This window comes from Prenolepis imparis, unplaced genomic scaffold (genome assembly GCF_030444845.1).
Source record: "Prenolepis imparis isolate NDT839.2.m4 unplaced genomic scaffold, iyPreImpa1.0 SCAF_11, whole genome shotgun sequence".
NCBI lineage: Eukaryota > Metazoa > Arthropoda > Insecta > Hymenoptera > Formicidae > Prenolepis > Prenolepis imparis.
Genome location: NW_028141169.1, coordinates 52,167 through 67,126, shown reverse-complemented (window position 1 = coordinate 67,126; position 14,960 = coordinate 52,167). Strand labels below are relative to the sequence as shown.

At 35.3% G+C, this 14,960-nt stretch overlaps 2 protein-coding genes across 4 annotated transcripts; one reads left to right on the top strand and one right to left on the bottom strand.

Moving 5' to 3' along the window:
* Positions 1-1,673: 1,673 nt before the first annotated feature.
* Positions 1,674-7,340, top strand: Sec5 (exocyst complex component secretory 5). Of its 2 annotated transcripts, none has more exons than XM_083049155.1 (11): positions 1,674-1,936; positions 2,380-2,680; positions 2,773-2,968; positions 3,062-3,563; positions 3,721-4,013; positions 4,152-4,336; positions 4,430-4,544; positions 4,629-4,907; positions 5,013-5,339; positions 5,468-5,652; positions 7,151-7,340. In XM_083049155.1, the coding sequence occupies exons 1-11, from the start codon at positions 1,828-1,830 to the stop codon at positions 7,338-7,340; spliced, it is 2,682 nt and encodes an 893-aa protein (XP_082905281.1). In that variant the 5' UTR covers positions 1,674-1,827. The 2 variants fall into 2 exon arrangements, with proteins under 2 accessions (XP_082905281.1, XP_082905282.1); XM_083049156.1 differs by having other exon boundaries at positions 1,675-1,936; positions 7,154-7,340.
* On the bottom strand, positions 4,025-14,641 carry LOC145942437 (lipid scramblase CLPTM1L). 2 transcript variants are annotated; one of them, XM_083049157.1, is made up of 10 exons: positions 14,121-14,641; positions 13,728-13,842; positions 13,419-13,642; positions 13,050-13,335; positions 12,784-12,972; positions 12,461-12,669; positions 12,130-12,381; positions 8,361-8,507; positions 7,968-8,267; positions 4,025-5,285 (listed from the first exon to the last, which is right to left on the bottom strand). In XM_083049157.1, the coding sequence occupies exons 1-9, from the start codon at positions 14,393-14,395 to the stop codon at positions 8,192-8,194; spliced, it is 1,773 nt and encodes a 590-aa protein (XP_082905283.1). In that variant the 5' UTR covers positions 14,396-14,641; the 3' UTR covers positions 4,025-5,285; positions 7,968-8,191. The 2 variants fall into 2 exon arrangements, with proteins under 2 accessions (XP_082905283.1, XP_082905284.1); XM_083049158.1 differs by lacking the exons at positions 4,025-5,285; positions 7,968-8,267; positions 8,361-8,507 and adding an exon at positions 8,924-9,191 and having other exon boundaries at positions 14,121-14,640.
* Between the last annotated feature and the right edge of the window lie 319 nt (positions 14,642-14,960).

Sequence of the window (14,960 nt, the reverse complement as noted above, 5' to 3'; positions counted from 1 at the left end):
TATATATTCATCCGTGCGCGTACGTAGTGTATATATGTACATGTTAAAATGTAAAATATCGCATATAAAATATATATATACAATATATTTTTTTTTAAATTTATTTATATACGCGAAATGTATTTCTTATCTATAATTTATGGATATAAGATGTGTGGACACACATGCGTAAAAAATGATTTTAGATTTTACTTCTCGTAATGAAAGTGGATGTATTTAGCACGGACATGAACCAAATAATCGATGGTATCGAAAAGTGGATGTGGATACGTAGTTCCAATTCCTAAAAGTGGATGTGCGGCGCTGCTGTACGGCCTAGTTAAAGCGTCCCACGAAAATCGCCGGCATGTCCTCTCTCAGGCTTCTCTCTGGTACTAGAGCACGGTCTTGTATACAGGTCTGGGCACTCCTATACTATTTTCATATAAACCGGTGTGAGCGAAGTGACGCCAATATGGCGACTATAATAGGCCGACGCGCAAGCGCAGTTGGCATGTTTTGTCAGACAACATAGTGCCGAAAACGTGTCTACGCTCTTGGTAATCGGCCAACTGTAGACGCCATATTGGCGTCACTTCCGCTCACATATTTTCGCCGAAGTGCCCAGACCTGTATACAAGACCGTGTACTAGAGACCCTTTAAAGGCCCTTGCACAATGCTAGAGGCGATAGCGATAGGAATAGCGATAGCGATAGAATAGTACCTATTCTCTATTCCTATTGGTGAATATTTTTTATTCCACCAATAAGAACAGAGAATAGATGCTATTCTATCGCTATCGCTATTCCTATCGCTATCGCCTAGCATTGTGCAAGGGCCTTAATAAGAGTCTGGCCATGACGAGGATTAAAGCCCCTTGCACAATGCTAAGCGATAGCGATAGGAATAGCGATAACGATAGAAAAATATCTATTCTCTGTTCTTATTGGTGGAATAAAAAATATTTACCAATAGGAACAGAGGTTAGATATTATTCTATCGCTATCGCTATTCCTATCGCTATCGCTTAGCATTGTGCAAGGGGCTTAACGGTCATTAACGCATCAAATGCGCCATTTATGCATAAAATCACACGAGAGAGAAAGCAATATAAGCTTAGGGTGCCGTCACATGCCCTTCGTCGAGCTCTATCGGAATAACTCGGTGATTGGCGATCCGCTGGTTACGCTTACGCAAGTTACGCCCCATGTGACGGCACCCTTATTGTCTCACTCGATTAACGCATGCGCACAATTCGTTGTCTTTTCAGCGGTCATTTCAGCGAAATAGATTTAGTAGAGTTGTTGCAAATAACTGAGCATGCAATCATGAAATAATAATAAATTTATACAATTAAACATTAATTAACACTAAAAAAAGGCTTTGATGATTTTCGCGATCCCAAAACCAGCTGTGTTGAGTAGACGAAAACACACGAATGCCCTCCGAAAGTTGCTGAAGAATGCATAAATGGCGGACCAATCACAAAGCGAGACCGGGTGGCCAGACTCTTATTAGAGGGTCTCTACTTCTGTACGATAGAGTGAGAAAAAAGAGTGTCAAAACAACTATCTCACTCTGTCGTATTCTGCCAATTTCCGGCTTCACTCCACAGATGGAATGCTTCGTCTAGTCATTGCGTTATCCATCTGCCCCATCTGCCCCAATAGTTATATGTTCTGTGTCTGCCCCAACCGCCCCAACCGCCCCAACCGCCCATATATCGACAGCCGACAGCTGATTTGTCTATGTATTTTATATGTTTATGATCGACAACGAAAGATACATGTTTTTTTAAAATTTAGTAATTTAGAATTATAATTGCTATATAAATATATATATATAGGATGGGACCGCCGCCCGTGGTTACCGGAATATCACCCAAAGAAGGCCCACCCGGTACACGGGTGATAATGCGCGGAGAATTTTTAGGAAATAAAGCTCAAGACCTTATAGGTTAGTGTCAGTTGCTGTCATTACTAAATTTTTGGTAAATAGTAAAAAGAAAAATTATTAAATGTGTGTAATCACGTATAAAAATCATATATATATATAATATTGACTGTGTACATGAAAAATAAATACCGATATGCAAACAGATAATAAAAATTGATACTGTCAATCTATAAGAATATATCAGTATGGATAAAACTATAATCTCAATGAATAAAATTTAATGCGATAATTTTTTAGATATCTAAATGAATATATATTCGAGCCATATCAATGAGCATGATTATATCAATCCTCAATCTGAGGAAGATTTGAGTAAAAGTCGAAATTATAGTTTTTCTACTTGGAGCAAATTTTGAGATTGTATTATACTCCAAGTACTAAATTGCATAAACATCAGTGTTCCAAAGCTGGCTTGAATATATTCATTTTAATAATTTTTCTAGGTTTGACAATATGCGGATGCGACTGTCTACTTTCGGCAGAATGGAAGTCGTCGAACAAAATTATAGCAAGATCGGGGCCTTGCAAAGGTCGCGGCGATATATTAGTGACAACACGAAGCGGAGGGCAGGGAACATCGACAGTGCAGTTTCGTGGTTATCACGAGACTATAGGTCCTATGAAGGAGTCGGCCGTATGGGTAGAAGAAGCTCCTATGCAGAGTTTGGGCTGGGGTAGAAGGGCATTGTCGCCGACAAACTATCAACAGGAAGATCCTTTGGGGCTTAGCGTAGAGGGAAATGAGTAAATATCTAAATTGCGACAATATACGATACAATATACGATACAAGTCATCGATAATATTTCGCAACAATAAATTACATTTTATCTTGAAGTAAAAAGTTTCCCGAGGATGAGTTGATCGAACTTTTCGGGGACGGAAGCGGAGATCTTACGAGCGAAAAGTTTCATCCAGGATGGTTTTTATTGCAGCATCATCATGCCACAACTTTGGAAGATTTAAAAGCTGGTTTGGCTTACCTTAGAAGAAAAGTCAATTCCCAAAAGGAAGGCCAATTGTCATTTTTGAAGGTGAATAAATGTCATCGATTGTCGATAATCGAAAGAAATTTTCGAAACTCTAATAAGTGATTATATATATAATCAAAATTGAATATATAACAGGCCAATGTAGGAGCGGTAATGGAGCAACTTGATACAATAATGTCATTAAAGGATCAATTTGAAGCAGACATGAAAAGCTATGGAAGCGATCCTACAGAGAAATTGGAGAAAGCTATCGGGCAATCTATGTCAGAGGCTAATAAATTATTCGACGATGTATTAGCGAGAAGGGACAGAGCCGACGCTACTCGTAACGCGCTGGCTGTTATGCAACGTTATAAATTTCTCTTTTGTATGCCGATAAACATCGAGAGAAATATTAAACGCGGCAATTACGATCTCGTAATTAATGACTATGCTAGAGTTAAGAATCTGTTTAAAAATACAGAGGTAGATGTCTTCAGAAAGGTATTGGAAGAAATCGACGATAGAATTGGTAATTTTAAAGTGCTATTACGTAAAAGATTAGAAGAGATGTCATTCAGCTTGGAGGAGCGTAAGAAAATTATCAGGAACCTTGTCAATCTCGACGCCGAAGGTGATCCGGCGTGGGACGCGATAGGTGCGTATATTTAAAATTAACGTTATCCTAAAAACTTTATTTATTTATCCTATAGAAAGTTCGAAAGTTTCTTTTTTATAATTTGAAACAATCTCTCTACTTACATGTACATTATACATCTATTTCAAAGAGAATAATTTCTAATCTTATTTTTTAGTTTCACATGCAAACTATTTAGAAAAAAGTATCGTCAATGTTGTACCTGAGCATCTGCTAGACGCGGTTAATTGCGAGGATGCGAACAAGACGTCCAAGTCTACTCTGCTAAATAATAAGCATGTACGCTCGGAAAAAACTAACGAAAATTATTCACCGCCACAAATCTCGTGTATCGAAACAATTTGCGATATCGTGGTCGAACAATTACCAGATCTATGGAGATTGGGACAGAGTTATTTCACAGGGCAGTTACATGTAGCGGTGGATGTGGAAAAGCAAGGTCATTTTAAAGTGCGTATACATTATGTTTAAGTTTATTTTTAATCATTATAAATAATGTACATCGGTATTGCTTAATTTTGGGTACTTTTTCTCGATCTTGTAAATATTTTTTCATATGAAAAACGTATGTAATATTGTCCATGACAGAATTTAGTTTTATCGAGTATGCAGCGCGCCATGGAGGCCATAAAGAATACTTGTAGTCACGATGTAGAAGCAAAGTGGCTTTTACATATATTACGTTGCGTTAGACAAATGTACGCGTCTCTGATACATTTGGATTTGCCTAGCGAAGCTCTCGATATTTTCGGATCATTTATATTGAATTTAAGGTACATTCTCAAGTTAGGAGTTTAGGAGTTTAGTTAACATCTTCATTATCTATATGCTACATGGCTATTTTTTTTTTTGTACATTATATACAGGATACAGTGTTTGATCGCTCTCTTCAAGCAAGGAGCAGACGATATAATAGCTCTGAGTCGAGAGGAAACGTGGCAGATGGAATATTTGAACGAGGACGGCGGTGTTACAAAATTGGTAAGATTACTCTGTGACGTCTGTTTTTTTATTAGAAATTTATTTTATATCCCCATGGTTTAATGATTTTGTGCTATGAAATAGCCATACTCGTTTGAGGAAATAATTTTGGAGTTATCGAGGCACGCGCGTGAAACTGTAATTGCTTGCGGTCCTAGAGAAAAGCCGTTGTTCAATAATCCGGCACACCAGATTCTCTATCACAATACCGTCAAGATGCTATTTACATCGTTCACGCGATGTTTACAACAATTGGCATTTAGCGGTTGCGAGGAAGCTATGGACAACGATGAAACGTCGGTTTCGCAATTGATCGGCTCGCCTTCTGGTTATAAAAGCAAAAACAATAAACACAAAGGACCGGTAAGTAGCGTAAATGACGCGACGTGTCACGTACGCAACATTTATAAAAACGCTAATTTTCTTTTCTTTTGCATATGATATATTTGTAAATTTCTTATGGAGCAGACATGGGAGCAATGCCTCTTAATCTCGTTGAGCAATATACGATACACGTTAAATGTCGTTTTACCAAGAATCGCAAACTCCTTGAAAGCGCAAGGTTATCCCGAATTATCCACCGCGGTCGGATGGAATTCCGATTGGACGCAATTGGAGACGTTGGATAGCGCCGTTCTGGACGCGTATCTAGAACGCCGTTGCGATCCGCTCGTCGGCACGATAGAGCCTAGCATGTATTTAGGCGGTTTGGAGTGGGACTTTGATACAGAGCCGAGCCATCTAAAACCATATGCCCAAGAAATATTGGCGAATTTAATCGCAGTGCACGCGGAGGTAATACATTGTCGTGTATTATCAAACTCTGCCTGTGTGTGTGTGTGTGTGTGTGTGTGTGTGAATGCCAATCACACACAAAATTATATACATGTATATAATTTTTAACGTCTTTGTCTTTCTCGCAGGTGCGCCGAGTCGCACCAGCTCTATTACAGCGAATTCTATCCCACATAATCGAGACTATAGCTGAAGAGCTCGCACGACTCATGTCGTGCGTTACGCAGTTTCGTCCGGCCGGAATTATCCAAGCTCGGACAGACATAATACTCTTGAGGAATGCCCTGCAAGCCTACAGCACGGCTAGAGCAAAGTATAAATTAGATATAAAAATAATCGAGAATTACTTCATTTTCAAAAATTATGCGTTGAATCTACACTCGGCCAGAAAAAAACGGTACACTTGAAAAGTAGTAAAAAATTGTCAAAGTTCAAGAATTTATAACTCAGCTAATAATTATGATATCGAGGTGTTTAAAAAACGAAAATGAAGCTTGAAGTCTGTAGTTTGAGAAAATTTTAGTGCCGATTACGTGGAATGATCAGTTTAGCAATGACAAATGATAGAATGTGAACCTGCAAAACTGCTGAATAGAAGGTCCACTTTCCTGAATTGCACGGCGTGAATCAGTTGAGTAGCTCAATGGGATAAAAAGCACGTGAAAATTTGAACTTTTCTCTTTAAAATGCGCTTTGGCGGAACTCGATACAATAATTTTTCGCTGCGTTATCGCAATTTGAAAAAAGTCGGTTTTTTAAGGACAAATTGTGATTTAAAATGTGTATCTGCTATCTTTATCAATTCGAATCGTTGCAATTCTATTCAAGAATGTTGCATTGAATGCGGAGGTGTCTCGAAGCGAGCAAGATGTGCCGGGCGTCTCGCGCAAACAAAGTTCGAGTAGGATATTCGCGGAGTTTTCGCCGGTAAGAGTTCGGCACTACTTCCTCGGAGATCGGAGGGTATCCATGAGGATTTCTCCGCGTAATAAAAGTAAAAAAGTGAAAAAGTAAAAAAAGTAAAAATAAAAAAAATGAAAAAGTAAAAAAAGACACAGATGTGATTTCAAACAATGACGTTTTTCATTTTTTTTTTCATTTTTTTATTTTTTTACTTTTTTATTTTTTTCATTTTTACTTTTTCACTTTTTTACTTTTTTACTTTTTTTACGCGGGGAAATCCTCATGGATCCCCTCCGATCTCCGAGAAAGTAGTGCCAAGCTCTTACGGCGAAAACCCCGCGAAAATCCTACTCGGACTTTGTTTGCGCAAGATACCCGGCACAATTTGCTCACTTCGGGACACCTCCGCATTCAATGTAACATTCTTGAATAGAATTGCAACGATTCGAATTGATAAAGATAGCAGATACACATTTTAAATCACAATTTGTCCTTAAAAAACCGACTTTTTTCAAATTGCGATAACGCAGCGAAAAATTATTGTATCGAGTTCCGCCAAAGCGCATTTTAAAGAGAAAAGTTCAAATTTTCACGTGCTTTTTATCCCATTGAGCTACGTCAACTGATTCACGCCGTGCAATTCAGGAAAGTGGACCTTCTATTCAGCAGTTTTGCAGGTTCACATTCTATCATTTGTCATTGCAAAACTGATCATTCCACGTAATCGGCACTAAAATTTTCTCAAACTACAATCTTCAAGCTTCATTTTCGTTTTTTAAACACCTCGATATCATAATTATTAGCTGAGTTATAAATTCTTGAACCTTGACAATTTTTTGCTACTTTTCAAGTGTACCGTTTTTTTTTGGCTGACAGAGTATATTTTGAATGAAATGTTTTCTCGCAAGCAGAAGTTTCTTCGAGGAAGCTTTGGACGCTGTACCTCAGCCCGTAAACAAGGAAGACCGTATGCGAATAGATGCTCTTCTATCGAAGGTTACAACGTGCATGCGACTGCAATTGTCGTGTCTTATCAGTGAGGGAACGGAGAATATTCGCTACTTGACGGCGGATCCCGAGCGTGTTACTACTGTATAATTCATAACTATTTAGAATATCCCAACAATGCGTTGTAAGTTGTAAGTAATATAATTGATTAATTTATTAAAAATTCCATCGCTACATTTAAATATGCATATTATATATGGCCCATCATTATACAGTAGAGGTGAAACGTAAAATTTACGATACTTGCATTTATTGCATCCATTTTAGAATAAGCTTTAATCTATTTCATATACTTCATTTTTCGTTTTTATATATTCTTTTATAGAAAGATCATTTTCTCTCTTTTTCTCTTTTCCTTTCGAGAGAATATTTGTATGTGTGTCAAGTGCAATGAAACTTTGTACCTCTTTTCCCTTGAGGTATATTGGCATAATCTCAGTATAACAGTATGAAAATCTATTTCTATTTTATTATTGCTTGCTTAGGTTTTCTTAATTAATTTTAACACACCTCCAGCTAATAACACAGTGTCGCCTAAATAAAGGAATGTTGTATTAATTGAAGTTCATAAATAAAAAACCGATTATGAGTGAGAGAGAGAGAGATAATAATAAAAATAATAATATTCTAAGATTATGTGTAGATTGTCTTATATCGTGACATGTAGGAATACACACACACACACACACACACACACACACACACACACACACACACCTGTCTGAAAAATTAGAGTGCGCTATTAGCGCTAACAATACAAGGAAGACCATATTCTCTCGCCACGACGGCGCTATGGCTTATAAGACTGCCCAATTCTGTCACGATTCCACCTAATAATGAAAAGTACGGACTCCAACCAATGTCGGTGCAGTGTGTGATCAAAATATCTCCATGTTGTATATTTTTTGCCTCGGTCAGATCAGTTATCACGCACGCTCTGCCTAGCACGGTACCGTCACAAATTGAAGTACCTTTAATTTCTGTACATCCTTCGTAAAGTGAGGTGTCGAGTGTCCTCTGCAATGAGATACATATATTAATCAATCCACGCGAATATCTTTTGAACAATGCATTTTAGAGAAAAATGTTTTATACAAAAATTTTTTTTACTTTGAGGGGGACATAGATGGTGTCATTGGTTTGACCTTTGGTGGCGTCGTTAAGGTCAGATCAAGGTCACTTTTCAATTTTTTAAAATGGAAACCCCTATTTTTCAATGCATATTCTTGTAGCTTATCTCGAGAGTTTTCCAAAACACTATAATAAAACGTTTTTCCGTTAAGTATATTTTTCGAGTTATGAGGCTTGAAGTTAACAATTTTTTGACATAAAATGTAAAATATCTTGTAAAATATTCAGTTTTCGGTAATCTTACCTTAATACTTTTATGCACGGAATAATGAGACCAATCAATTGGTGTAAAGAAAACACATGGATACTTTTAAGAAAAAGTACGCAGCTGCATGTTGCAAATTACATAAATCTTTTTTAAACAATTGTGTTTTTTTTTACACCAATTGATTGGTCTCATTATTCCGTGCTACGTCAAAGGCAAAATACTGGCGCATCGATTATGATTTATTCGATAACGAGTCGAGATTGCAAGATTTGTTCTATCGGTTCAATAAAACTGAAAAGTCAGCATTTTTAGATAGCAGGTGATAATATAAAGAAATTTATAAAAAATATATATTTCTCTCTTTCTTATAACAAAAACCGTGTATTATAAATGAATTTTTCACACATTGGCGATATAAATATTGTTTGTCGTCGCGTATTAACATGCGACCAATGCATGAAATTACATAATTTCTCAGGTCATGAAGAAAAATGATGACGATAAACAACGGGAATCAATTTATTTTCTTGTTTGTCTTGTTAACGAGATCAACAGTTTCTTCCGTATCAGTATCCGTACGCGATTTATCCACTGGATATAACCTGCGGACAATATGTAATTTTGACCATCTTTTTTGTAAAATGTTGAAAATATTATTTAGATGCATATATCAAGGCTTACACGTACGAGATTGTAATGCGCTTGGCGGATTGATCGCAAAATAATCGCGTCGAATGTCACCGATAATCCGAGTCGCGATCGCAAGTAATAACGTGGATTTTTAACTTGAGCGAAGCTTTGGGTCCCTTCGAGAATTCATGATGAAATAATAATTTACCTCAGGTCGCAAAGTCGAAAAAGAAGGATACGAAAACAGAATTTTTCAATTCATGCTTGCCGTAAGAAATAAACTAGAACAAAAATATGTTGAGAGATTTACTTTTTGTTAAGTCTATTAAAAAGTCGAGAAGTCAGATGCAAACAGACATTTACAGTTAAATACAAGTTGAACATTTTTACAAAAATTGTGCCAACTGTTCTCGAAGAAATCCAAGCTCGTTTCGGTCAAAAAATATTGCAAGAAAATATACATACAGAAGCAGTCGACGCTCGAAATATTTTTCTATTTTTCTCTTTCGTTATTTTTCAACTAATCTCTGCATTCAATGATACTCGGCGCGAATAGCCAAGCATCACATTATAGTCTACTATTCTTTATACATATATACAATATATATATATATTATTCAAAGATTCAGCTTTAAGAATCCAGTTTTAAAATTGCTGTACGATGATTTTTAACGGAGTTATGAACGATTAAAGTGAAAATGACCACTTTCTCTTTAAAACTTGATAAGGAAAAATCGAAATTTAAATTTTAAAAAACGATTTTGCAGAGAAAACTTTAGGCTTTAACGTGAAAAAGTAAAAAAATTTTTGCAAATCTTGTGTATGCGACACGTCTACAAAGTGAGAAGAAAATTTTCCATTTCGTTAGGTTAGGTTAGATCGTTAAGTTCGTCATTTTCTGTATATAAAAAATGCCAGAATTGAAGAAAATGAAAAATAGCTGTGACCTTCCGAAAGTAGAAATTTAAAGCTTTGAAACCTTTTTTTAAAATTTAAATTCATTTTTTGAAACAAATTAAGTTACTATTTAAAATTTGCCTATTTTTTAGACAATTTTTTTTTGGATCCCTTAAGGCTCCTGGCTCCTCGCCGACCATGTCGGAATCGTGACGTCAGAGGTGAGAAAGCACATGCTAAAAATTCTTGCGTGCCATTTTTAAATAAAAAGATATTTCAATAAAACAATACTACAAAATTCTTTGGCACACTTGTAAAATTGTCCGAAAACTATCTTTTTCCCTTTATAATCAATCAACAACTATAAAATGACCGTAATATGAAGTCCAAGCCGTCTGGTCTTTGCGCATGTGCAGTTATTCCATATGACAAAGTCCGATATTACACTCATTTTACGGTTGTTTATTAACCATCAAGGGAAAAGCATAGTTTTCGGACAATTTTATAAGTGTGCCAAAGAGATTTATGTAGTGTTGTTTCATCGAAATATCTTTTTATTTAAAAATGGCACGCAAGAATTTTCAGCGTGTATTTTCTCGCCTCTGACGTCACAATCCAACATGGCCGCGGCGAGGATCCAGGAGCCTTAAAGCTCTTGCATACTCGATTGCCAAGTCCGTAAAATTTGTACGACAGCGCCACATTTGGCAAAACTATAAACTATTAAGCGTGAAATGACATAAATAATTCTTGCGACTTACAGCGTCATTTATCATTTTAGTGCAGTGTTTCTATTTTTAAAGTAATTGTTATAGTGTTAAAATATACCGAAGACTCTCATTTTGTTATAATTTAATATGTAAAAGCAAATATTTATTTCATTTCGATACCTGCCAAACAGCTGGTTTTCGTCCTTGATTAGACTCAATTCAATTCAACATATACAATGTTATTTATTGCTTACCCAAACAAAAGGAGAGTTTTCGGTACATTTTACAAGTCGGTTCTATCGGTTACAAACCCTATTTTTTTGAAAAACATTTTTATTTTAGCGTAAGTCGCAAGAATTTTCATGGTATATTTTCTCGCTTCTGACGTCATCAATTCAAGATGGCTGCAGTGAGTATGCAGGATGAGCCTGAATTATTTTGCGGAATGTATATATGTATAGATGCATGCGTATATTAAATATATAATTCATATGTATATGCGTTTACAAACACACAAACACAAACACACAAATATATATGTATATATATAACCAGGGTTGGGCAGATATGTATCTTAAAGTATCTGAGATACGTATTTAGATATGTATCTTATTTAAATACAGTATTTAAATACCGAATAATCAAGTATCTTGAATTTTGTAATTAATTATTTAATCTAAATGTATCTTGTATTTAAATGTATTTATGTAATTACATTATTATCCCACGTGTGCAAAAGGCGTTTATAAAATTTAATACTAGTCTATGTTCTTCTACGCTTCTGCGTAGAGAGACTGTTTTCTTTTACGGGATTTATACATTCGTCTACTCGTGATCTTCTATATCTGACAAAATGTTTGAAACATTGGTATTTTTAAAAGGCAATAAGAATTACCAAAGTTATAGTTTGTAGTGATGATAAATAAATATTAAATTACTATAATATATGCTATTATATATAATATATAAATTATATAATATATGCTATTATATGTCTATATAATATTATTTTAATTATTTTATGAAGTTTAAAGTTAAAATAAATAAACTTATCTTTCAAAGTGCTGATTTTACTTTTGATTCTATTTTTATACAATTCTACTTTCAATATATAATCAGAAAATTTAAAGAATAATTGTATTTAAAAGTATTTATAAATGTATTTAAATACAATTAGTATTTAAATATATGTCAAAACCAAAGTATTTAAATAGTATTTAAATATATATAAAAAAGTATCTTGTATCTTGTATTTAAATATTTTGTTTTGAAGTATCTGCCCAATCCTGTATATAACATTTACCATCTTTGATACAGATAAACCAGAAAGACAGCGTCGTCTCTGAAACATGCTATTCTGTGAGCTGTCGGCATCGTTATAATAAAAGCAAACACATCATCGATGAACGTGTTAAATGCTTTGTACATGAATGCTCTCCACGGCAGGTGCGCCACGGATTTCAATTTATAATTAACAAACAGTTGTGGCAGCATGAAGAGGAATCCGAATGCATAAACACCATTTACCATCGAGTTTATGCTCCAAGAATACCAACTATGATGAAAAACAATTTAGTTAATTATTTATTTATCCAACATAAAAAGTGTTATCATTTTAGATAAAAATCACTTACCTTTTATGTGGTTGATAAAAAAGCGAATAGATAGCACCGGCAATGATTAGCGGATATAACAGATAACTCAAATAACGCATACTTTGAGCATCAAATTCTCTAGTTTTTACCTCTGCTACATCAATGTCATCAGTTTTAAACCGTATTTTTGGCAAAATGCTATCGTTGCTAATTAGCTGTACTCTGGATATTTTTTTCAATTTCCACAGCTATCGACATATACATATACGCATAAATTAATGCACACACATATGTATTACATAGACCACAACTATATTATATATATTAATTGGTAATAATACTATTTATTACATTGCACGCACCTCGATAACAGTGCTGATACCAGTCGGAATAAGAACAAGTAAGGAAGAACCCTCATCGCAAAGATAAAGGAATATCACAGTCTGGCTGAATGCACGCCACATTACGCTCCATTTGCTGAGGCCTATGAGATTACTCTTCTTTCGCCAAAAGCTGACATCGTTTTTAATAGCAAGAAAATCAAACAGCAACTGTAACACAATCGACGGACAATCGGCGTCGCTTGTTTTGCAATGCGAGAACAGTACTCATCTTTTATCACACTCACGTGTACAGCCGCGATGAAGAATGTACCACTTAGTAAATAAATGTTGGTATCTGCAAAGATGCCCTTTACTTCATCGACGTCCTTGTCGGAGAAGCCGAGATTCTTTAGGTTCTCCATAGTCGCTTGCACATGCAGCACCAATCGTAATTTTCCTAAAGATACAGGCGAATATTCTATCGTGACGTTCATCGTATCATTCTGCAAAGTAATCCGTTGAAGATCCCGGTGCCGCGTTTGTAAGAAATCATAGTTGACGATGGGCAAGAATGTCTGTTTGCCAATTATTCTGCAATAAGCAAATAGAATAATGTATTTATAACATCTATCATATGTGTATATTTCAATGGCGTTGGATAAAAATTTGCATACTTTATATGATTCATGAGTTCGGTAGGCATATTATATACAGGAAGCATAATATTGTCCGTCATTATTATAAAAGTCACACGACTTTTGATATGCGAGACTAGACGTACAGCAATCTCGTTGGCCTTCTGGACGCTGGAATCTTTCTTGCTCAACAGCTTAAACGATTCTGCTTCAGGTACCATATATTGTGTCATTTTAATTGTAGTATACGAAGTAAACATATCCTGTAAAACACAATTAAAATTAGATATTTTTTACAATTTCGAAGAGTTCTGGATAAAAAATTTTACTGTATCATATTGCAATTACTCTCCGTAAATCAGTGAACGACTTGTCCTGTTTTACAGCAGTAGGGACTAATAGTATATGCAAAAACAATGTTCCATTTCGTCGCGTTTCGCGTGGAATATTCAATATTGTTGAACTGCAAGAAACAATATATATATATATATATATATATATACATATATGTGTGTGTGTGTATACTTTTATGTAAATAGAATCGAGACCATTCTCCCCTATAAACAATATCTAAACTCAACTTGAATTTAGTACGTTACGTACTTAAATTCTTCTACAGATCCTGTTTCTATAAAATATATAAAAGAAATCAGTTAAAATTATAAAACCTAATCAATACATGTTCATAGGGATGATCGCGTTAAAGAACAAATATGTATAAACAATTGCAAAGATGCGTACATGGTTTGTGCTTGATTATAATTGAAATTTTGCGCCGAGTACGCGAGATCGACATCTCTACTGGTGGGATTTCTCCTGATGGAGCTGTAGACGTACAGATTCAATTGCGGTCGTTCGCTTAGGTACGACCTGAGACAGGGCTTGCCATCCTCGCAGGCCGGTGACACAAATAACAATGACAATGTATATATCGAATACACGATGTATACCAAAAATATTTGAGAAAGAATAACACTGAGTGAGGGCCAGCGCATTTTGCCAAAAGTGCCTTTCATGTGAGCCGCGTATGTCACAATAAATATATATACGACATTATTGTTATAGCTTTCGTATTGTCTGGACAGTCTCTCGATAATTGCACGAATTTCACAGCTAGAGCGTGAGAACGAATAAACGTTTTATATTAATAAGTTCAATCGTATCTTCGATTCACTCCGAAGAGATCAGACAAGATTTCCGACTCCGACCCGATGACGGTTGTTGCCGTCGTGTCAAGTCCTGATAGAGGTTAAGGACAAGACAGGTTAGGTTAGGGTTAAGTTAGGTTGGATACAAAAGAGTATGATAATTTTGATAATATATTAGGTTTACTTATAATAACTTATATAAATATTTAGTTATATAAATATATAATATATATTTTAATATTATAGCGTTGCAAAAAAAGCTTTAAAAAAAATGTGTGTGAGAAAGAGAGAGAGAGAGAGAGATTATTGATTGATTCTTCATTTCTCTCTCTCTCTCTCTCTCTCTCTCTCTCTCTTCATCATTTAAATATGTATAATTATATATATCTAATTCATTTTGAGAAAGGATAACATACAGTGCTGTTACAGATTA

Excerpts from the sequence above, each read along its gene's own strand:
- Sec5 (XM_083049155.1), top strand. The coding sequence starts at position 1,828 with ATGGGACCGCCGCCCGTGGTTACCGGAATATCACCCAAAGAAGGCCCA. Across the intron at positions 1,937-2,379 it reads TAAAGCTCAAGACCTTATAG|GTTTGACAATATGCGGATGC; the intron begins GTTAGTGTCAGT and ends TAATTTTTCTAG. Across the intron at positions 3,564-3,720 it reads TCCGGCGTGGGACGCGATAG|TTTCACATGCAAACTATTTA; the intron begins GTGCGTATATTT and ends CTTATTTTTTAG.
- LOC145942437 (XM_083049157.1), bottom strand. The coding sequence starts at position 14,395 with ATGAAAGGCACTTTTGGCAAAATGCGCTGGCCCTCACTCAGTGTTATT. Across the intron at positions 12,973-13,049 it reads TCTTCATCGCGGCTGTACAC|TTGCTGTTTGATTTTCTTGC; the intron begins GTGAGTGTGATA and ends ATTGTGTTACAG. Across the intron at positions 8,508-12,129 it reads GTTTATCTGTATCAAAGATG|TGTTTTGGAAAACTCTCGAG; the intron begins GTAAATGTTATA and ends GTTTTATTATAG.